The sequence below is a fragment of the Spea bombifrons genome, chromosome 2 (genome assembly GCF_027358695.1).
Source record: "Spea bombifrons isolate aSpeBom1 chromosome 2, aSpeBom1.2.pri, whole genome shotgun sequence".
In the NCBI taxonomy this organism is placed as follows: domain Eukaryota; kingdom Metazoa; phylum Chordata; class Amphibia; order Anura; family Pelobatidae; genus Spea; species Spea bombifrons.
Genome location: NC_071088.1, coordinates 132781550 through 132806759, shown reverse-complemented (window position 1 = coordinate 132806759; position 25210 = coordinate 132781550). Strand labels below are relative to the sequence as shown.

General features: G+C 39.4%; 1 protein-coding gene across 1 annotated transcript in view; it reads left to right on the top strand.

Moving 5' to 3' along the window:
• Positions 1-25210, top strand: part of FAT3 (FAT atypical cadherin 3) — a 259360-nt gene that overhangs the window by 58490 nt on the left and 175660 nt on the right. Inside the window, exons 3-4 of the mRNA XM_053456544.1 lie at positions 999-1144; positions 20153-23460. Of these exons, the coding sequence (XP_053312519.1) occupies positions 20169-23460 (3292 nt within the window). The 5' untranslated portion in view covers positions 999-1144; positions 20153-20168. The remainder of the gene's footprint in view (positions 1-998; positions 1145-20152; positions 23461-25210) is intronic.

The following is a 25210-nucleotide window of genomic DNA, read 5'->3' as shown; positions in this document are numbered from 1 at the left end:
AATAAATAGAAAATAATAAAAACAATATTTTGGGTAAATAAAGCCATATATTTAAATTACTTTCCGTGTTTAAGATTGTTAGCCAGTTAACCGATATAGATCTTAACAATTGCCCAAAATGTCATAAATTATGGATTGTATTGTGTAAAACAAAGTAGCATCACAAATCTCTTTCTAGTGTCCCATCTTTCGCAGGGCATCCCTGATTTTTGGGCACTGTGCCACTAAATATGTGTGATCCACCCTTTTAACTCATTATATATATATCATACCTGCTGACTCTTATTGAGTAGGGGTCGGGAATATGGACTAAATTAGTTTTCTGACCACATGTATCGGAATTCCAACGGTGGACAGGCAACCTCTGGCACCGCAGCTGCGTGGGCTCCATCTGCCCTTGTAGGAGCTGATGCCAGAGACTGTCCACCCTGGAGTCCGACTGTAAAGGAACAAGTCCCTCTTAGCATAGGCAGCCGGTGGCTTTGCCAAGGCATCTCTTTATTCTGTCTGCTCAGTGTTTGGAAACTGGACTTCTTTTCTTTCTTTCTTTCTTCTTCTTTTTTTTTTTTTTTTTTTTTTCTTAAGGCAGTGAATTCCAGCCTTGAAAACCGCTGCCCCAGACTCTCGTCCCTCACTTGTCTTGACAGCATTGTTCCAATGCTCATTCCATATGTATGTCACATCCAAACACTAACCTCCCCATCTCCTCCACCTCCTCCTCCTTCTCTCCTTTCTTCCCTTCCCCCTACTTCAGTATATGCTTCCCTAATGCCTAGATCAGATTTTTTTTTTTCATGTAGCAGTTGGTGATTCCAACTTTTACACTGCTTAATTCCCTACGAGCGCCGACACTTCCAAGCCGTCTCGCTTGGGGAAAAAAAATCAACCGTATGGAATATTTTTGCCCGTTTTCTTCTTTTTTTTTTCTAAAGTAAAATTTAGAGAAAGCGAAGTAAGCAGTAGTAAATCTTTTTTTTTCCTTCTGGTTTCCTTGGTAGCATATAGCGGTGCTACTGAATGGGGAACAGAGCCTGGACTTGCGTGTGCTTTTGGGATCTAAAGCGAAGTGGGTAGAGGATGTACACAACAACCATTGTTTCGGACTTAATTAAAGCTCCTTTTTGCCTCTTGCCCTGATACAAAGGTAAGACTTATCTCTCTGCCTCCGAATGCATATCCTTATTGTGACTTTATTGCATAGGTGATTTGCTACTGTATTCCACTCATTATCGTCTTTTATTTATACAGTGCCGACAATTTACACAGCACTTCTTACAGTCCATGCATTCAAACTCTTAATCGCTTTTAACCCATGAGTGTTAGGAGGGTGCGATCAATATGGATTGGTGCACACATGTCTGGTACTTAGAGGGTTAATGTTACAAAAATGACATTAAAAACATGTAGCGGGTGTTCGTTTTTACTTAGACTTGACTATTTTTGTAACTTTTTTTTGTTTCAACATTCAGATTTTACCCAAAAAGCATTATACAAAGTGCTTGTGTAAGGCATGTCAAGTGTCGCTTCATTCTGCTTTATTTACAGCGAAATATTCACTTTGTTTTATATATATATATATATATATATGTATATTGTTATTATTATTATTTATTTTTTTTTACATACTTTGTTACATATTTTTTTAACCTATTGTTTGTTAGATTCTGGAATGATTGAATAACGTGTTAATTACCATATACTCTGCCACTGGCTCAGAAGGAGTTAATCCATCGGTTTGGGTTTTTGCTTTGTGTGTGTATCCAATACAAAGATTCTGAATTATTTATAATAATTCATTTATAATTTATATATATATATATATATATTTTTTTTAATAAAAGTGCATTTGGATTTATATATATATATATATATATATATATATGTATATATATATATATATATATACATACATATATATATATATATATATATATATTTTTTTTTTATTATTTTATTTTATTTTTTTATTGGAGATTTGCATGCTGCCTCCCCATACGTAACTTGAGTTAATATGGTGTTAGCTCAGCAGATTGTATCTTACGGTAGTTTTGGAATATTACAAGAATTGCATTACACGCAGGATCGCTATTAGCCCTCTCCTCTGGGACCGCTGTAATTGGGAGTGTGTTTGTACTCATTCCATCTTAGTCTGGGAGTCGTACATCTGGCAGGTGTAGACTTCTGGATTATTTTCACACATTTATAACCTTACTCTCTTCCTCTTGTGACACACACACACACTGTCCTTTATTACATTGTGGTTTTCTTAACCAGTTGTGTGCAAACTGTTGCATCGCTCTGGCAACCAATGTGTTAAAACACTTGAGTGTCTTTTGTAACCTTTTCAGCACCAAAAGGGTTAGGATCCACCACAACAAATATTTCATTAACTACATTTGATGAGTCACATATTGTACAGTAAACTGTATATAAAAAAATATAGGAGTAGTTTTAAATATATTGGTAACATTTAGTTTATTATACCACCAGTTTAATTCTAAATCATAGCTATATACATATATATATTGTATATATACTTTATATCTATCTATCTATATAGTTATGGTGGGGTAAAGGTGATGAGAAAAATAAATAAAATAATAATAATAACAATAAAAAAATATATATACATTAACAGGCTCAAACACTTCTGTATAACCCATTGGTGACTGTACTGTATTATTATATACTTTTATTTTCATCTGGAACAAATCCATTTTCTTAATTGTATATAAGCATGATTTTTATCATGTTAAAATATATATATATATAGATAGATAGATAGATAGATATATAGATAGATAGATAGATAGATAGATAGATAGATAGATAGATAGATAGATATGTAGAATGCAGAGTAATGCTTGGTACTAGAAGACAATACATTCTATTTTTAGAATTAACATAACTCGTTACAATGTGTAATGAGCAAAAAATGGAGAAAAATGTCAACGCTTTAAATTAAGGTCACCTCAGATGACCTTAAATGAGTCAATAATTACATGTCTGCTGACCAAAAAAATCCATGGGGTAAATTGTTATTCTTACCTCTGCTGTGCAAACAATATCACATATAAATGAGACAATAGCCTATTAAAAAAAAAAAAAAAGATTATATACAATATAAGTACAAATGTATATTCGTCTATGTATCTAAATGCACTATAGCTTCTTCACAATTAAGTTAGAATTCCTTTTATTACCGGTATTTTCGTTATTTGGATTATTTAGTATTCATGAATTGCCAAGATATTCATATATCCCTATAAATGGGTCCTACATAACTTAACATTAAGTGAAATGTAATAAGCACAGGAGCTTACAATCTAAAAATCGTATTGTCTCAAACCTTGCAATGTCACTGACATTGTTATTATCCTTGTACTGCGCTGCTGAATAGGATGGTGCTATATATATATATATATATATATATATATATTAATAAATAATAATGCAATTTCCCCTGACCCCACGGAGCCTTTATGTCTAGCGCAATGCCTACCTAACTATATAGCTTGGTGATATATGTGGCCACGTTAATTGGTTTATTGCATGTTAATTATAGTAATCGTAAAACCGCAGCAGGTCAATGACCCTTACGGACTGATTCTTGGTAATTTGGGCATGACCCATGAATCGTAACAATTCGGTTAAATGTATAGGCTTTTCAGATGTTTGTGTGCTTGGGTTATAACATCTCGTTTCATGGAGTAATGTCAGTGATGTTTATGAACGTGTCCTATTCTGTGTGAAGGAATTTGGAGCCCTGGGCCATAGAGAGGTCTTCTTCTTTATAGTCTAAAATGAATGTCTGAAGATTATGCTCGGGATGCTCTATAGAAGAAGATACTTGGTCCCTACCGGTGCCCCATGTTATTGAGAACCAGGGTCTTTTTTTTCACCTGTGGGGTGGCCATGAGTTGATGAGAAGATGAGATGAAATCCTCCACCTTATCAAGTCATGATATCAGGAAGAGGCTGAGGGGTAAGTTCTCGTGGTGCCAACAGCTATAGCCTCTCTGCTACAAACATTGGATGAGGATTGCCCTCTAGGATGCTCAGGTGAGCTGGTTCTCAATGACCCAGCTGGGAAGATCAGAGACGTCCCTTATAGTTGGTCTATTTAAGATGAGGAAGACTCGGCCAAGTCGCATCGACCTCCATAGCATCTTTGCTCGGTGTCGCACATTTCTCTGTATAATCTCATAAATCCACCTTTAGTCATAAAGTGGGTTACTATGGCTATTGATTTCCTCACCCTGTCACGTCCTTATAACAATTTCTCTCAACCTAAGAATCAAATTTGCTCAATTACAACAAATCGGTGTCACTTTCAACTGTCCTGTAAGATCATAAGTATCACGAGGTACATCTATGAACGTCACGAAATGTATGGGTCAGACTAGATGGGCCGTATGGTTCTTATTTGCTGTAAAATTCTGTATAAATGCCACACTCTGTACGGTCCTAACCTCAACGTGCGAGGAAAGGGATTTAGGGGTAATTATTTCTGAGGATGTAAAGGTAGGCAGACAATGCAGTAGAGCAGCAGGTAATGCCAGCAGAATGCTTGGTTGTATAGCGAGAGGTATTAGTAGATAGAGGGAAGTGCTCATGCCGTTGTACAGAGGACTGCTGAGACCTCACTTGGAGTATTGTGTACAGTACTGGAGATCGGATCTCCAGAAGGATATAGAAATGTAGAGAAGGGCTACTAAAATGGTTCATGGATTACAGGATAAACCTCACCAGGACAGGTTAAAGGATCTTAACCTATATAGCCTGGAAAAAAGACGGGACGGGGGATATGATAGAAACATTTAAATACTTAAAGGGAATCAACAAGGTAAAGGAAGAAAGTTTATTTAAAAGGAGAAATACTACCACAACAAGAGGACACAAGCATAAACTAGAGGAGCAAAGGTTTAATGGTAACATCAGAAAATATTACTTTACGGAAATGGGTAGTGGACGCATGGAGTAGCCTTCCAGCAGAAGTGGTAGATGTTAATACAGTAAAGTTATTTAAGCACGCATGGGATAGGCAGAAGGCCGAGCTAGATATAGGATAAGGGCAGGTACTACAGGAAAGGACTCAGAGGTTGGGCAGACTGGATGGGCCTACTGGTTCTTATCTGCCGTCACTTTCTATGTTTCTATGTTACAAGCTTCAAATAAATGTTCATAAAGAAACGTTTGTTGACCGAAAATCAAGAAAATTCTGAAAATACTTAAATATAAAGAGCTTAAAAAGACGGCCCTAATGCCAAGGGGGCAGCCTATGGGGCAGAGCTGGTATAGGAGGTAGATGCCGCAGATCTAGTTTGCCCAGGGTACTAGAAACCCAAGGGCCAGCCATGGACGATGTGTATGTTTTATAGCACAACCGAGGTTGTCTAAGTTAATGTAAAGTTGGTTTTGATGCAATCTGTTGTTATGATGATGGCAGCACCGCTCTTTATAGACAACATATCGTGTCTCTTGCTAAAAGGAACCAGACTTATAAGAAGATACAAGGCCTTTTATTTATCTTAAAAATCACCACGGCGTGTGACATTGCATATAAAATACAGCTTTCCCTTACAATATGGAGTCCCCTAGCTTATATAAAGTTTGGAAGGATGCAAAGTATTCATCGTGAGGATGAACAGATGGACGAGAGACGCAAGCAATCTGTTGGATGTAGGGCATTAAATATGCATTTTGTCGTCGTCTTCCCGCTGAAATGTTGTATATCATGGAATGTAAGATGTCGTTAAGAAAAAGTATCCTTAAAATTGGGCAAGTCTTATCTTCTAAATGGTTGCTTGGCACATCCTAGTATGAAGTCTTCTGTGAAATACGTCACTTTCTTACTAAATGAGTACTTTGGTGGGGACATGTATGAATTTGTTGGCTAACGCACATAGTTTCATAGGGTCGGTAGGACAGGCGTGAATCGGAACTTCTAAATTGGTGTTGGTGGCAGCTATGTGGTATATAATGGACTGGTCAATCAGGCTGGGCTTTGGTTATGAAGAACTCAAGATTTCCTAGGTCTCTGTCGTCCCAGGATTTGTTTTATTTGTGGTTTCAGAAGACCCTCATAATGAGAACAAACCCCAGGTACTTTAACAATGGGTCATAGGTATAAAAGGGAATTCTGGTCTTAACAATGCATGTGTTTGATGGAATCTTGTGGACTTATCTGAAATATTTACAAAGCCACAGAGTTCTCCTTAAAAGTCTCCAGCTTGAAACTAACATGACTATGGTCCACATCACCGTACATTATCCGTCTGCATCTGTGTGTCAAGAAAATCTGTATTGAAGAATTCTTCAGATGTACAGAAGATGTTGCAGCCTAATGAAGAACATCTATAGGTACATAACGCTTGTGCTCTTCAGGAATGTTCTCTGTAAACTCCTGCTGCCAGTAAATCGAGGTTCAAAGTGGAGTAGACAACACACGCTTGATGTGCTTCCATCAGATAACACAAACCCATTCCTCGATAACCACTGAGATCCACCCTCTGTTTACAATTTTGTCTCGTTGAGTCTAGAATGTTGATTCCTTCTTCAAGATGTGGATTATTGCGCATACCTTTTATTATACAAACCATGTGCTCGAGGTGAAGACACACGTTTTCGTGGATAGGGGCGTGGAAGCTCCTTTCGGAAAATGTAAATCTAACGGTAAAGTAGAAAAACATTGACATAAGGAATTGTTATTAAATATTATTTGCTTCCCGTATTGCTGCTACAAGGTTGTTTTATGAAGACCCAGCTTGGAAGCCCTTACCACCAACCAGATAAGCGATCCATTGTCGTTCAATTCAGTTCCCGATGGGTTAACCATTGTGGTGGAAAGGGAGTATACAATAGTCTTACCTGGAAAGTCCAGAAGCTTCCAGGGTTTAGCTGGTTCCGGCCCCTGGTTCAGCTTTTGGTCTCCAAGTAGAAGTGGAGCAGCATTTGGCTCTGTTCACCATTCACCCAGGTTCTATCTACTCCTCTCCCCATCTCATGTATATTGGGGCCAACGCCACTTACCCAACAGTATCTCTGCCCCTACTACCACTTACAAATAGAAGGACGGGAAGATGTCGGGGGGAACCCAGCGGGAAATATTCATGAACCGTAAATGGATTAGCTAAAACTAGACATCTCTACCTGTCTGGATAAGTAACTGATATGAAGCAGAAGACACCTTCAAACCTAAAAGATTAAGAGTTTCCACGCATTAAGATTGAATTACCTCAAATTATTTTGAGATGCCGTGTTGCCAAAAAATATATATATTGTTTGCAATTTTAATTTTAATTTTGTGATATAGAGAAAATTAACCATAAAAAAATATTTACTTTTTTTTAACTAAAATGCCTTTTTTGGGCAACTTATTAGTAGATAGCAGTTTTGACTTTTTTTGTTCCGTGCAGATTTTACGCAGCGACACATGCGCCCGGCAGACAGATTTATATACCCGAGCTGTGTAGATATGCCTGGCCCAGTGACAGCTGCATCTATAGGAGAGTCTAGGAATGCTGGGTAATGTTTACATTGGGCTGTCTGCCCTCTCATTCCTCACTTACAATAATATTTAACAGGTGCGTCACTCACGTTTTTTTAATTTCAAGCTGTCTTTTTCAGGAGAAATGAAAGGAGTTCTTGGATCAGAAGAAATATGCATTTTTTAACGCCATTTTTTTTTGTGGTAAATAGTTTTAAACTTCAATCAGTACGTACGTTTCAGTCGGGACGTATAAAAAGATTTTTGGAAATGTATTTGAAATTAATTTATTACGCTGTCAAAAGAAGCCGTCGGGTCTTGCGGCCTCCTGGCGCGGCCGCCCATAATCTGGGTCATAAACGCTGCTTTTAACCGCTACCTACAAAGGCGCTGGGCAACATTGTAGCCTTAAAGACTAATATATATATTTATTGGCCTGCAGAGACTCCTGCCTCTGGTTACTGGTATCTAGAGATGTCTCATTGTGTGTTGGCTACGGGTCCCAGGGGGGCCGGAGATGGCCACCGATGTGAGGAACAGGAGGCAACAGAACAGCATCTGTATCCTCTCGGGATCTTGTCACGTAGACGACGAGGCGATTGCTTCCTTAGGATTTAACGCTAATTCATCCCGGACATCACCTCTGTAGCAGCTCTTTTGCGTCTCCCCCTCCCCCATCCCAAGACAATGTCCATCCCTCCACGTATCTCTCTACATATAGACGCTGAACTTGACTGCCGATAAGAACCTGTCCCATACATGTTTGAATTCTCTCACCGTATTAACCTCTGCCGCCTCTGCTGGGAGGCCGTTCCACGTATCCACAGATCAGACCCATTCGGCCCGTTTAAATTCTCTCGTTGTATGAACCCCTACCACTTCTGCTGGAAGGCCGTTCCACTTAGCTACCACCCTTTCAGTAAAGGAAATGTGGCTGGGAAGGGAAACGTGTCAGGGACCTCTCTTCATTTCTAGCTTCACTCTCAAATCAGAAAAGCATCACAATGTGAAGATGAAGCATCAGATGAGCTACTAACGTAAAGAGCAAACGGCTCATATCAACACACAGTGCGATAACTTCTTAATGAAAACCCCCAAAGTCCGTAAATATTTGCTTTTTAGGCTTATAAATGTCTAAATTATGCATTTTGGGTGCTTGCCACATACTAAAGAACATCGTTTTGTCCTTGGTAACTCTGCTGGTCCTCAAAAGTCTCAAAAGTACAGGAGATCCTGAAACTTTCAGGAGAAAAGGTCATTCTTTCACATTTTTGCAGATATTTAATATTCATTGAAATTCAAATCTGAAACATCATCGCTGGTATTAGGGATTTACATGCGGATTCATATCCACCTTCGTGAATAAGAGGGGGCTCCGGAATGCAAAGCCACCAAATGAGCACAGAGACATATAAAGTGCGTGATTTTCCGGGGGAGGGGACGGGGCACGGTTCACTCGATGAATATTTATAGGCATTCGCTAATGTCCTCGTAGGCGTAACGTGCCCCTCCTGTGCTCGACCATCTAGAGAAATAAATCAACATCTGTGATTTCAGAAAGCGAAGGGTTAATGATTGCTGTGCCACGCTGCTGTATATGATGCAGAAATGCAAGGCTTCTTACACCAGATAAGACCCATTCGGCCCGTCTAGACCCATTCGGGCCGGCTAGTTGGCCCGTTTTTCTTGACAAAGAGACTCAGACCTTAATCGGTCCTTGGTCTTGTCTTAGATTCATCATACCATTATGCCTATCTCATGCATGTTTAACTTCCTGCACTGTATCGGAATCTACCACCTCTGATGGGAGGCTGTTCTACCTATCTACTACCCTCTCAGTAAAATAAAACTTCCTTATGGTGCCTTAAACTTTACGGTTTGTTAAATTACACGCGTAGAACATAGCATAACATCCGTGAAAATGCATACAGTTTTAGAACGACCGCGAAATGATTACATCAGCCAAATGATTCCCATCTTCCGTCAGATACTATGTTTTCATGTTTATAATAAGAAAAGGGACGTTTAAAGATTTAAGGGATTACTAAGCATTTCCAATAACCATGGTTTTCTTGGTAAGAGTTTTTTTTCTGGTGGGCTTTTTCATTTTATTTTATTGGGTAGCCCCCGTCGTTCCCTGAGTCCAAGATGAAGACTTGAGGGCATCTTTAGACTACAGTAGATAGGACCTTAAAAGGTAGATGTAAGCAACCCCCCCACACACAGATTGTAGAGGCATATTTACATACCTCCGGGCTACCCTCTGACGCCAGTGGGCAGTCCCGCTAATGTCTCTGGACACGCCACCATTTAAGGGTTAAATGGGCAGGGGTTTTAGGACCCCCGCTCCCTTGACCAGGAAAATTCAGCTGTCAACCTCTCTGGTTGAGACCCGGAGACTTCCCAGGTATGCGTATTTACCACGGACACAGTACCTTGGCCATCCTCGTTGCGGAACGTCAGCATATGACATCATATTCCAGCGTTCCGTGACTTCATGGCACGCCGCTCCTTTTAAAGTAGTCTATAGAGGCTGCGTCAGCTCAGGCAGGTTGGGGAGCTTTCCCTTGTAACGCCCCACTGATCTGCGGCAAGAGGACTGCTGCCTCCTCGACCTGGCGTCCAATAACCAACACACATTAAGATATACTGGTATATGAGGCTTACAATCTATTGCTATTTATATTTTTGGTGTTTTTTACACATTTTTTATTTAAAGTTTTTATAGTTTTATAGCTAATAATATCAAATGTGGTATTATTATTTTATAATTTGCATTGGCCATAATTAGGTTATGTAATTATCAGCTCGTTATCTTTGATAAGCAGGAAGATAAATTTCATTAGGGCTGATTATACGGTTTTGACGATTCATTGGCTCGTCTTATCTGGCACTCAAATTGTCATTTTAATCAAGATGGTTTACCAGAAAAGTGCTCTTAAAAAAGGGTGAAAAAAAACCAAAAAAAACTAAATAAAAACGCCTTGTCTCTCTCTTTTTTTTTTTTTTTTTTGCAGAAGGTTTGTAGCATTAAAGGGACAGAATCCATAAGGGGTGCTTGTAAATAATAATAATAAAAATATATATATTTTTTAACTTTCCCTCTTATTCCTAGAAATTTTAAATATAATATAAAAAAATATTATATAAATTTTTTTACACTGTGATTACATTTATGTTTTATTTAATTTATATTTATGTGTACGCACTGGTGGTATTTTTTTAAGTATAGAGTATTTTCTATACTTTAACATATAGATTTTTCTGTACAAAAAATTCTCTATAGAACACATTAGTTTGATTTACAGTATTATAACCCGTTTCTATGCCACTATGGCCAGAATAATGTAACACAACTGTATCAAAGCACTTAACAACATTAAACCTGACAACGTTCCCTCGTGGTTACCATAGCAACTGAAGGCCCGAAATAAAATTCCTTTGCGTGTACGCGAAGTACTCTCCGTAGTAGACTAGTCCTGGAATCTAGATTGTACGCGCACACATATACACACATATACACGCAAACTGTGAGTGTTTGGAGAGAACATCTAGAAAAAGAAAGAGAGAGAGAAAGAAATCTAGAACGAGAAAGAAAAAAGAGAAATCTAGGAAGAGAGAAATCTAGAAAAGGAGACATATAAAAATGAAAAAATCTAGAAAAAGACAGAGAAATCTAGAAAGGTATAGAAAGCTTCACGTGTGTTAGTATGTGTAAGTATGTTATTGTGTGTGTTAGCATGTGTGTATGCGAATATGTTACTGATTTTATGCGTTAGTATGTGTAAATATGTTACTGTGTGTGTAAGTATGTTACTGTGCGTGTTAGTATGTGTAAGTATGTTACTGTGTGTGTTAGTATGTGTAAGTATGTTACTGTGTGTGTTAGTATGTGTAAGTATGTTACTGTGCTTGTTAGTATGTGTAAGTATGTTACTGTGTGTTAGTATGTGTAAGTATGTTACTGTGTGTGTTAGTATGTGTAAGTATGTTACTGTGCGTGTTAGTATGTGTAAGTATGTTACTGTGCGTGTTAGTATGTGTAAGTATGTTACTGTGTGTGTTAGTATGTGTAAGTATGTTACTGTGTGTGTTAGTATGTGTAAGTATGTTACTGTGCGTGTTAGTATGTGTAAGTATGTTACTGTGCGTGTTAATATGTGTAAGTATGTTACTGTGTGTGTTAGTATGTGTAAGTATGTTACTGTGTGTGTTAGTATGTGTAAGTATGTTACTGTGTGTGTTAGTATGTGTAAGTATGTTACGGTGCGTGTTAGTATGTGTAAGGATGTTACTGTGCGTGTTAGTATGTGTAAGTATGTTACTGTGTGTGTTAGTATGTGTAAGTATGTTACTGTGCGTGTTAGTATGTGTAAGTATGTTACTGTGCGTGTTAGTATGTGTAATTATGTTACTGTGCGTGTTAGTATGTGTAAGTATGTTACTGTGCGTGTCAGTATGTGTAATTATGTTACTGTGCGTGTTAGTATGTGTAAGTATGTTACTGTGCGTGTTAGTATGTGTAAGTATGTTACTGTGTGTGTTAGTATGTGTAAGTATGTTACTGTGCGTGTTAGTATGTCTAAGTATGTTACTGTGTGTGTTAGTATGTGTAATTATGTTACTGTGCGTGTTAGTATGTGTAAGTATGTTACTGTGTGTGTTAGTATGTGTAAGTATGTTACTGTGTGTGTTAGTATGTGTAATTATGTTACTGTGTGTGTTAGTATGTGTAAGTATGTTACTGTGCGTGTTAGTATGTGTAAGTATGTTACTGTGCGTGTTAGTATGTGTAAGTATGTTACTGTGTGTGTTAGTATGTGTGTATGTGAATAATAAATCTTATTATAGAAAAAGACAGAGAAATCTAGAAAGGTATAGAAAGCTTGACATCGAGAGAGAGAGAAAGAGATCTAGAAAGAGAAAGAAAAAAGAGAAATCTAGAAAAGGAGACATATAGAAAGGAAAAAAATCTGGAAAAAGACAGAAATCTAGAAAATAGAAAGCTTGACAGAGAGAGAGAGAGGGGGAGAGGGAGGGAAAAAAGAGAAAGGGCGAGAAAGAAAAATGTCCACGCACGCAGTGTAAGTCCTGGTGAAGAGTGTTTGAAACAATTTGTTACCCACCAGAATCACACAATGTCCCGTGCGGCTTGTGTTCTAAACATTCACTAACTCTCCAAACTCTCCCTCAATTCAAATCTGCAAATGAATAAAGGAGAGCGCCCCCCCCATCCGCTGCCATCCTAATAGTAATAATATATATAGAACAAGGCAGTGCACTGCAGCCCTTCCAGCCCCTCAGGGGTTAATTAGAACCTAAGCATGCAGAAATATGGAGCAGAGACAACAAAGAGGGACCTCGCTGGGTCTTTTTTTTTGATGGCTGGTGGCAATCCTAGCGTGAGGGTGGCTACGATTAGCATTTGAAAGGCAGAGTCGTAGGGTGCGCTTTGAGGTGCCTGGCGGAGGGGTGGGGGTTGGGTATCTTTGAAAGTCTTTCAGCTGGAAATAGTGAACTGTGAGGAATCCATACATAAAGGTTACGCGAGGGAACAGCGAGCCATGCGCACAACAACGCACATCAACGCACAACAACGCACATCAACACACAACGCACAACAACACACAACAACGCACATCAACTCCGAGGCGCTCTAATTGTCTGTTTTCCTTCTTTCAACAAGGTTACTTTTTCTGTGATTAACCCTATAAGGACAATGGGTTGTCCTTAAACTCATTAAAAACAATGCATTGCGAGCCCGTACATGTACAGGCTTTGTCATGAAGGGGTTAAATACAGTAGAAGACATAGACGTCGTACCTAACATTTCAATAGATGGTAAGCTCCTGTGACCAGGGTCCTCTCCTCCTTATCTGCCTGTAGGTCTTAACCCATGTTATTTCATTATAAATTGCCCCTGTTAAATATGTTCCCTGTCCGCTATTGTAACAGCGCTACAGAACCTGTTGGTGTACAGTTCTGGAGACCCCATCTTTAGGTCCTTGAATCCATTGCTTGTTGTCACGGACGGAGGACCCCTGTACGTTGTGTAGAGAAGTTTTACTTTAGGGAGAGGGTGGTAGATAAGTGGAACAGCGTCCCAGCAGAAGTGGTAGAGGTTAATACAGTGGAGGAACTTAAACATGAATGGGATAGACATAAAGCTATCCTGAATCTAAGACAAAACCAAGAACTGATTAAGGTCTGAGCCTTTACCGCAGGAGAAGCGGGCAGACAAGGCGGGCGGAATGCTTCTTATCTGCCGTCACATTCTATGTATCTATGTAGAAGCCGAGACAGCTCATCTAAAGCTCATTGCCCTTCGTGGGTCAGCGTGCCGTGTCTCAAAACATTTGGTGGCCGTAAAGATAAATGTTTTAAACAGGTTGGCGATGATGTTTTCTTTAACGATGGCGTCTGAGATTCAAAGGGCTTCGTTCAAAGCCGCTGCAAACTCTATTCACAATTGGGGTTCTGAGACAAAAAGCCGTAACAGACGAGCGGAGATTTGGTTTTAAGTCAGTTTACGTTAATATATTTCACAGCTGTTAGCGGGGAGGATTGGGTTTCGAAGTGAATTTTTTTTTAATTATCCTTACATTTTGTTAAACATATAAAACGGAGCAATATACAGCATATGGCATATTATATATTATATATATTATATATTATTATTATATATGTGTTGAATGTATTTGATTTTTCTGCCATTACGCTTGTATCGACTAATGTCTTCCGCGCGGACACAAGAAATATAATACTCACGAGCCGTCCTGTATGTCTCACGCAAAATTTGAGTTACATCTGTTTTTGAGCACATTTAATAAGTCAACTACTCGGCTGTTTGTAAAAAAGTCTCTGTGGAAATATTTTTAATCTGGTACTGAAGTCACTGAAAGCTCCTATTTCTAGTGGGCTGTGAGACTGGCCTGCAATGCGGCTCCTGCCATAGTGATCGCCCTGAGCTAATGAGGAGAGCAGCCCCCCGATGCGCGAGGTGGGCGCCAGAGACGTAATTCATGTCGGAGAAATAATGTAAGGGAGTTTTATTTTACCAAACAGGTGGTAGATATATGCAACAGCCTCCCATCAGAAGTGACAGAGGTTATTACACGGAGGGAAACTACAAATGTGATAGGCATATGGCTCCTAAATCTACGATTCAGAACAAGGACTAACTGACACACAGTAACATACTTACACATACTAACACATACAATCAGTAACATATTCACATACAGACATACTAACACACACAGTAACATACTTACACATACTAACACATACAATCAGGAACATATCCACATACAGACATACTAACACATACCGTAACATACTTACACATACTAACACATACAATCAGTAACATATCCACATACACACACATACTAACACATACCGTAACATACTTACACATACTAACACATACAATCAGTAACATATCCACATACACACATACTAACACATACCGTAACATACTTACACATACTAACACATACAATCAGGAACATATTCACATACAGACATACTAACACATACCGTAACATACTTACACATACTAACACATACAATCAGGAACATATTCACATACAGACATACTAACACACACAGTAACATACTTAAAAACACAGAAACCTTCACATATGCACATATTAACACACATAGTAAAATACTTGCACATACGAACACATACAATCAGTAACATATCCACATAGAGACACACTAACACACACCGTAACATACTTACACATACTAACACATACAATCAGTAACATATCCACATACAGACACACTAACACATACCGTAACATACTTACACATACTAACACATACAATCAGTAACATATTCACATACAGACACCCTAACACATACAGTAACATACTTACACATACTAACACATACAATCAGTAACATATTCACATACAGACATACTAACACACACCATAACATAATTAATTTCATACATATACAAACACACACACGCAGTAAGATACTTAAACATATACACTATGTAACATTAACATATCCGCACAGTAACATACATGTGTTGGGTATACATGCAGTAGGCGCAGAACATAATGACTATCCAGCACGTGAGAGCCTCGTTAGCCTGATTAAAGTTAATTTAACCGCGTGAATCAATTATATCAACGGGAGTGAGGAAATGACCATCCACGGTTCAGTGACTCATCTGCAGAGGTTATATAGAAAATCCGCCGCTTAAAACCGCTTTTATTTTACTTAACATGGAAGTTCTGCTCGATGCATTATACGGGGAGCGCAGCAATCTGTTTCCCACATTACAACCCCGGGAATATTTTGGGATAGAATAGCACCGTATAAAACGGGCACAATAACTGCTTCGAGCCTGTGCCAGTCCTGTTTCCATTCTACAAGACAAACCAATTCTTTAACTCCATTTTATGTTTTATGATGAAAATACTGTATTTTTCATCTCCCTAATCGCAGTATGTCGCATCGAGACAAGATCTTTTGTCTGCTTGTCATTTTATACTTTTTTTTGACAGATTTACCTAGCCCATTTCCTTCTTATTTTACACATTTTTGACCTTCTTAAGAAAAACTGATCGTTTTATGATGTACAAACATAGTCTCAAGAGGGAAGAAAAGATAAAAAAAAAATATATATATACTCATTGGTTGGAATCGTTTTCTGATAAACCCAAGCTTCACATGAAAATCGTGCCACTGTATATGGAAATGATATCAGCACCTGGGAAAAAGTGAGAAAGGTATTCAGAACAAAATACTGGATGGCGGAGGAGTCTCAGTTCCCCAGGGTGTCTAGAATTACACGTTTCTAATACTGCATGGCTTTTCCTAGTTATTTCTTCTAACTGGGAGATTTCACTCACATTCATTTCATCGTCTCCTTTTTATTGAGGGGCTGCTACTTGTTCTCACCCCGTTACAGAATTCGATAGACAATTATTACGTGTTTTGTCGTACCTCCTATCGTTAACGTATGGAAATTCAGTATGGATATAGAATTTGATGGCGGTTGAGAACCACTGGCCTATCTAGTCTGCTCCATCTTCCTGCTGTAAAGACTGAAACCGTAATCAGCCCTTGGTCTTGTCTTGGTCCCTTTATGTTTCTATTACATCTCCTCTCACCTTTCTTTCCCCAAAGTCGTACATATTAAGTTCCCTTAATTTTATCCTACAAACCATCATTTTTGAAGCCCTCCTCTAAACTCGCTCCAATGGGCCAACATCCTTCTGGAGATGGGGTCTCCAGAACTGTATATGATACACTACGGTATGACCAGACTTCTGTAAAGTGCCAGAACCTCCTCCCTCTTTCTGCTATTCATGCCACCGACCATACACCCCAGCACCCTGCGACGCTTTTCAAGATCAATATTCTTTTCAAAATGACCTCCCTGCATCTTGAGAACGTATTGGTCATGAAGAAAACATAGTTTTGCTGCTATAAAAGTGTCATAAAATTGTTTTAATTTCAGACTTTGCACTCCTCTCTCTATATATATATGTCTGGCTGAAGAAAAAAGAGAACTTTAACACAGTTAATGTAAACAAAATGAAATTTCAACATTCGGCAGGCTTGCATTCCGTGAGCAACATATGGGCAATTTTAGGTTCACGCCAACCTTTTATGTTTTCACGTTTAATCTTTCTCCAGCATTTTCTTTTTCTTTATATGAGGCCATAATCTTTATAGCCTTTTATTAACCAACTGGCTTGATTTATTATTTTGGAATGTAAAATAAATATGAAAGTAAATTGAAACTTATTTTGCATCTACCTTTTTTTCCCCACTATGCTTGACTGTTCACCCTAGTAAGTGTTCTTAGGTGGGCTTTGGTACTTTTAGCTCTGAAAGTTTAAAGGGTTATTTTCCTATGTAAATATATATATATATATATATATATATATATATATATAGCATAAACCCTAGTGCTGTATACAGTAACGTAGGTTGGCACTGACAAAAAAAACAAATTTTTATCTAATTTAATTTCAATAAACTCCCTTATCTGCAGATCTGGAGGCCGCCATTGTTGTCAGTCATGTGATATGTTGGGTGACTTTCCCTGCCCAGACACCACACTGAGCTGATTCTTTATGGCAATGCTAATGAAGTCTGTTTGTCCATAAACGTTCATTAGTAAGAGTGTCTGGCTGGGTGATTAAGACCAAGCCATTCTATTATTATCGCATGGGATCTGAGTGTTTGTCTGGTTGCGTGGGCTTCCCCACTATACTGAATCAGGGGTCCTCCTCTCCTGCTTCATATAAGGTGTGGAAGTGGGTGGAGCTATACCAGGCAGGCGGGGCTATCACAAAACATGGTCAAAGATAAAAGCGAAACAAGCTAGCAGGGTTGCGATACCCCAGCTTTTGGGAAAATCCAGATAGTGCCCCGTTAAGTATATGGAACCTTTAAATAGTTCAGCAATGTGTCGACTTAGTAAATCATTTCCAGCTGATTGTATCGAACGTTCAAATATGAGAAACCAGGGCTTGTCATCAGCCTTCATATTCTCTATCTCTATAAAAAAAATGTTCTTTGCTTTTAACCATAGAATCCACTATGTGCGATAACGTGTTCCTTCAAATGTTATTACTTTTATTATAGTAATTGGAAACATGATATAAATGACCCGCAGTTGTTTCAACTTTTTTTTTTTTTTTTTTTTTAAAGTCTGGCTGATCCTCTGAAACATGTCATCAAAAACTTGTTAAGTGTATGAAACCTTCAAACAGCTAAAAAATGAAATTCCACCAAGAATGTTGAGAGCATGTGTGGGGACTGTGTGTTTCGCATAAGAAGCTTTGATGTCATGCATTCTTTGCCTGATCTTCAAAGACCTAAAGTGAACGGGTTCATGATTCAGCACAATAAAAGATGTCTTGTTTAAATGCAACTTAATCCCAAAGCGTGCTTTTTGACATCATACTAATAGATAAATGTGCTGTAGATTCAGCTGGGGGTTGCCAGCAAACATATTGGTTGCAGTAAGTCTGATGCTTATAACAAAGTTTGTTTTAATTTAGAGGATGGCAAGAGTGGCACTTAGTTTTCCTTCTTCTTACTTTGGGCTAGGTGGTGACTTGTTTTGGCCTAGGCCCAGAGGTCAGAGGGGCAGCAGCAGGGGCAGGGTGGCCTGGGGGGCAAGAGGGTAAATAGTCTGACCGGGAACGAGGCAGGTCGGACTGGCCCTGTGTGAAGAATTGTTGGAGTATATATGTTAGCATAAGAATATGTGTATACGTGTGTGTGTTAACATGAATGTGTAAGGGTTTGTGTGTTAGCATGGAAGTGTATGTGTAAGTCTGTTAGCTTGGACGTGTTCATGTGTGTTAGCAGAATGTGTAAGTGTGTGTGAGAGGGATTGTATGTTAGCATGAGTGTGTATGTGTGTTGGTGTGAATATGTAAGTTTATGGAAGTCTGTGTACATATGTGCGCCAGTGCATATATGGAGGGGGCAAGGAGCCGATGGGGCTGCTTGGCTTTACATCTGCACCCATGGTTTTAAGGCAGGGGACCCATGGGTGCAGATGTGCCACTGCTCAATGGGCCAGTAACTGGGCCCCTTTACACTATGGCGGGTGTGCCAAGACCAACATGACATGAATGCCTCACACTCATCAAAATATAATCCTTTATCTTAATGTCAACACGTCATGGGAAGGCATGTAGCAAAATGACCCAACTAAGAGATAATTACAAAAAACAGCCATGAATACAGACTGTTATATGCAAAGCGGTTAGTCCTAGTCCATTGTCTTCACCCTACATACACTCCATAATTGCAACTAAACATGTGCCCCTTTTTTATGAAAACTGAAGAACAGTGGCTATTGGCTTCCAAACCTGGAATGATTCAAGCCAAACTAAGGTTTATCAAGGGGGCTCGAAATACTGAAGGCCACATTGTCTGCTAAGAGCCCTTCAAATATGGCGCAGTAGGCGAGACCTGCTTTCTTACAGAGACACCATATTGTACATTGTCAATTGCCTTTTATGCTTGTACTGTCGCTTTTTTTGTTGTTTTTTTTTCTGTAATTTTCATTAAAAACTGGCATCTGACAAAAAAAAAGAAATGCCAGCATGGTGTTTGGCACCGAGTCCATCTGTAGCAAAGTAATGCACTTAGCATCATTACAAGCCTTAAATGTGCTCATTGAGGACTCTAATTGCATTTTAAATTGGTTTGTTTTTCAGTTGAATAGGCCAGAATGCTTTGGAAAACAAAGTAAGGGGGGGGGGGATACTTTTCACTAATAAAAAAAGCAGTCATTACTAGAAACTGTGACTTTTGCTAAGCAAAGCGACACATTCAGTAGCTCGCAAACTGTATTTTATTGTGTTAATCACTTCACTTAAAGCAAAGTCTAATTTTGAAGGCAGGCAGAGTCTTTAGAGTGTCGGAAAAGGAACATTTGTCGCAGGATGGTGGAATTATGAACACTTACAGCTATATACAGTACTTTGTTAACTTTTCCAAACCGATCTAGTAGAAAGCCTGGTTCTTCTTGTAGATCTTCTAAAAACTGGCTTTTTATCTTCATTTCTAAATTTACATACAAGTTTTATGGATAAGACTTTGTCAAAAGAGTAGTTTAACTTCTGTATACTTACATTTTTTATCTTTTTTTTTTATTTTAGGAAGGAAAATAATGGAATGACTATAAAGATGGATGTTCTTGGAGGTACACCGACCTCCCTCTCCTACATAACCCTACTATTTTTAAATGTGTTTCTTAATTTATGCAATGGTCTCCCAGGAACGTCACCGCAGATTTTCCTCTTTACCTACCCAACGTACAATGCCACGGTTTATGAAAATTCGGCGGCACGAACGTATCTCAACAGCCAAACCAAAATGGGCATCAAGTTAGCCAATCTCTCTTGGGATATCAAATACAGAATCATGTCAGGAGATGAAGAGGGGTTTTTCAAGGCTGAAGAAGTTGTAATTGGAGACTTTTGTTTTTTAAGAATTAGAACAAAAGGCGGTAACTCTGCTATACTGAACCGAGAAATCCAAGACGGATACGTATTAACAATAAAAGCCTCCGTAAGAGGAGAGGACTTAGAAGCTTGGACGAAAGTCAACGTACAAGTCTTGGACATGAACGACCTTAGACCTTTGTTTTCACCAACAACGTATTCCGTGACAATAGCGGAAAGTACTCCCATAAGGACTAGCATCGCACAGGTTACTGCTACCGATGCCGATATAGGATCCAATGGCGAATTTTATTACTATTTCAAAAATAAGGTGGAGCTGTTCTCGGTTCATCCCACGAGTGGCGTTGTCTCATTGAGTGGACGTTTGAACTACGACGAAAAGAACAGATATGACCTTGAAGTGTTAGCAGTGGATCGTGGTATGAAACTGTACGGGAACAATGGCGTAAGCAGCACTGCCAAGCTTTATGTTCATATTGAACGTATTAATGAACACGCTCCCACAATAACTGTGGTTACTCACATTCCATCCGTGTTGGACTTGGATCCAACCTATGCCGTTGTTACCGTCGACGATATTGATGAAGGTGCTAATGGGGACATTGAGTCGCTATCGGTTATCACAGGAGATCCTCTGCACCAGTTTGCGTTGGTAAAAGAGGGGAAGTGGATTAATGAATACAAACTCAAAGAGAAAACCACAATCGATTGGGACAGTTATCCATATGGTCTAAATCTGACTCTCCAAGCAAAAGACAAAGGCTCACCTCAAAAGTTTTCCGCCTTAAAACACGTGCACATTGCCAGCCTGAAAAAAGAGAAGATGGATACAAAATTTGGACAAGATGTTTATGAAGTTAAGGTCAGTGAATTCTCTCCTCCTGGAACTGTGGTTGCAGCTGTCAAAGTACACCCAGAACCCTCATCTGCGGAATACAAAATTTCTGACAGTGAAGATTCTCCATATTTTAAGATTAATGCGAGGACCGGACTGATTACCACGTGTTACCATTTAAATTTCCACGGGAAGGACAAATACGAGTTAGTAGTGATGCAAAAAGACAGTGATGTGAAAGCCCAAGTCCTTATTGAATTAGAAGATGCCAACGATAATACTCCAGAGTTCCAACAAACCTTTTATGAATCGTTTGTCAATGAAAGTGTCCCTGTTGGTACTAGTATCCTGACTGTCTTAGCTTTGGACAAGGACAAAGGGGAAAATGGCTATATCACTTACAGCATAGGGAGCCTAAACTCCTTGCCTTTTTCCATTAACCAGTTCAACGGAATAATCAGTACATCGGATGTTTTAGATTTTGAGTCCTCTCCTGAAAGCTATAGGTTTATTGTAAGAGCTTCAGACTGGGGTTCTCCGTACCGCCATGAAAGCGAAGTTAACGTTACAATCCGCGTTGGTAATGTCAATGATAATAAGCCATTATTTGAGAAGGTGGCTTGCCAAGGAGTGATGTCTTACGATTTTCCAACTGGTGGCCACATCACAGCAGTTTCGGCCATAGACATAGATGAATTGGAACTCGTTAAGTATAAAATAATGTCCGGTAACGACCAAGGCTTCTTCTACTTGAATCCAGATTCTGGAGTTTTGCAGCTAAAAAAGTCTTTTATTAATTCCGGATTGAGAAACAGTAACTTTGCTCTCAGAATCACTGCCACCGATGGAGAACATTTTGCTGACCCCATGTTCGTCAACATAACTGTCGTGCATGGAAAGGTGTCTTCTAAAAGCTTCTCTTGTAAAGAGACCAGGGTGGCCCAAAAATTAGCGGAAAAACTTCTTAAAAAGTCCAAAGCCAACGCCAAGTTGAATTACGAAGACAGCTTGTTTGATTACTATTCTGTAAACAGGCAACCACCCCAGTTTGACAAGTCATTCCCCTCTGACGTTTCTGTCAAAGAGGACCTTCCTGTTGGATCCTCCATACTTAAAATCAAGGCCGCTGATGCTGATTCTGGATTTAACGGAAAGGTACTTTATGCCATCTCCGATGGCAATATAGACAGCTGCTTTAGCATTGATTTAGAAACAGGGACACTCAAAGTCTTGATGCCAATGGACAGAGAGATGACAGATAAATACCTTCTTAATATCACAGCGTATGATCTGGGCAAACCACAGAGATCTTCGTGGAGATTGTTGACAATACACGTAAACGACGCCAATGACAACAGCCCTGTTTTCCTACAGGATAGTTATTCAGCTAACACTCTAGAAAGTACTAGCATAGGCACCGAGTTAATTCAGGTAGAAGCTAGGGATAAAGATATTGGACCGAACGGTGAAGTCACGTATTCAATATTGACTGACACAAGAAAATTTGCCATTAACAGCTCTAGCGGGATAGTGTATGTATCTGACCAGCTAGATAGGGAGCTCGCGTCCAATTACACCTTGAAAATCGAGGCAAGAGACAAAGCGGAAAACGGTCAACAGCTTTTTTCCGTTGTTACTCTGAAGATCTACTTGGATGATGTCAACGATTGCTCTCCGGTCTTCATCCCTTCTAGTTACAGTGCTAAAGTGCTTGAAGACCTCCCTGTTGGTACTGTTATAGCATGGCTCGAAACCCAAGATCCCGACCTCGGATTAGGAGGGCAAGTACGCTACTCTTTGGTAAATGACTACAATGGGAAGTTTGAAATCGATAAAACCAGTGGAGCTATTCGGCTAAACAAAGAATTAGACTATGAAAAACAGCAATTTTACAACCTAACTGTTCGGGCCAAGGACAAAGGCCGGCCAGTTTCTCTTTCTTCCGTATCTTTTGTGGAGGTCGAGGTGGTGGATGTTAATGAGAATCTCCACACCCCTTACTTTCCTGATTTCGCTGTCACTGGATCTATAAGAGAGAATTCCCGAGTTGGAACTAGTGTTTTACAAGTTGTGGCGAGAGATGAAGACACCGGAAGAGATGGGGAAATACAGTACTCCATAAGAGATGGCAGCGGCCTGGGAAGGTTTAGCATTGATGAAGAAACTGGTAAGTCTTGGGTTAGAAAAAAAATGATAGAAAATCGCATTTATTGCTCAAAATTGTGCATGATGCGGTTATTAGATGAGCTATAGTTTCATGTGTTGTGTTTTTCTTCCCTAAGGTGCCTTTGAGTGTGGTTATTATATTGTCGTGTATTATATTGTGTATTATTTCAGTATATGTACTATATTATGATGTGATTTAAAGATATATACTTTATTTGTGACCACTCAAAACTAGATTCCTATAGCTACACGTTTGTTTGGAATACTAGAAACAGCTGAACAAGTTCTATATTCATTTTAATGTCATAGAAGTGCTGTATGCATAATAAGTAGTGGTCTTTTCTTATTAGGCTGTCATCTTGAATTCTGGCAAGTTGAATGCATTATATGGTTTTGCATTAGAAGAAGATAATAAGTACTTCTGTCATTTATTAAGTATACATAAAGTGGATCTGTCACTTTTTTATATATGCCACATTATGCATACAGCCATGGTTCTCTGGATTATTCCTCCTCCGATGAGTTATTTACCCCAACCTTAGATGGAGGAGAGAGTAGAAGAGGAGCAAAATTAGGAGAAATAAGCTTGTTTTGCTACCAGTTGCCAATGGAGACCCATCCGGAGACTGATTTACCTATACATTATTCAGGGCCAGCCAAGCACTCCCTTTAGCAGATGCTTACTGGGGCTGGTCCTTCATTGAGCATAGTGACGCCAAGGAGCTGAAACACAATTCTCCCATCAGCTGACCCTTTAGTGAATAGATCCCAGAGAGCGTGGAAGTTTCTGTCATCTACGTATGTCACCTTACTAAACCTCCCCTCCATACCAACAGGGTTGGTTAGAGATAATATTTCAGAGCTGTGATTGACATATGGCTATACAGAAGGCTCTTTAACGGCTCGCCGCATTGCTATTGTTTGGAAATTCTACCTAACATGTGAGCCGTTCACCACCTAGAAGCACGCAAAGGGTTATTTCTCCGACATGCTACATAAGCTGCGTCAGCCTGATAGTTTGGGTGTATGCCCACTAAGATCCATACGCGTGAAACTCATTTGGCAATATGATCAGCGCTACTTCGACTCATTAGTGGATTGCTATTGGCCGAGCGGCAGCTTAAATACCTTTGAATAATTAATCTTCTGTCTCGTTAGAGAGAGAGTCCCAGATTGAATGTCTTTACTCTGCCAGCGCCCGCTTATTTACACTTTGTTAAGTTCATGTGGTCGTTATGAGGGGCCATCGATTTTTAGGTTAAAGGTTTGCCGCAGATCCAGATGTGTCACGGGTTATTAGCTAAGACAATTAATGAAGGCCGGCGGCAAACACCCGCGGCTTATGGCTCGTTTACGTCCTTTTGCAAACAGCACCTGTGCACGGATTTAAAGTTCTAAACAAAAGTGTGATTAGGCATAGAAAATGTGTGTTCCAATGGCCTTGAAGATTTAGAGCACGTGTGACCTACTGACTTTCTATGAATGTTGGAGACACCCAAGGCTCACTGTACCCACAGACTGAGGCAGCTTTCATGAGAGGTTCTACACATACCTGGGAACCTTTAGGCTGTGGCTACCCAGAGTCTACTCTTGCGGGATGCGGCCGGGACTACCCGCTGATGTCACGGGTGGTCCCGCTGATGTTTGTAGGCGGTCCCAATGACATTGGTGGGCGTTGCTGCTAATGTCATGGGTCACACCCCATTTCAGGTGAAAACGGGCAGAAAATGGGGCATGTCAGGACCCCGCTC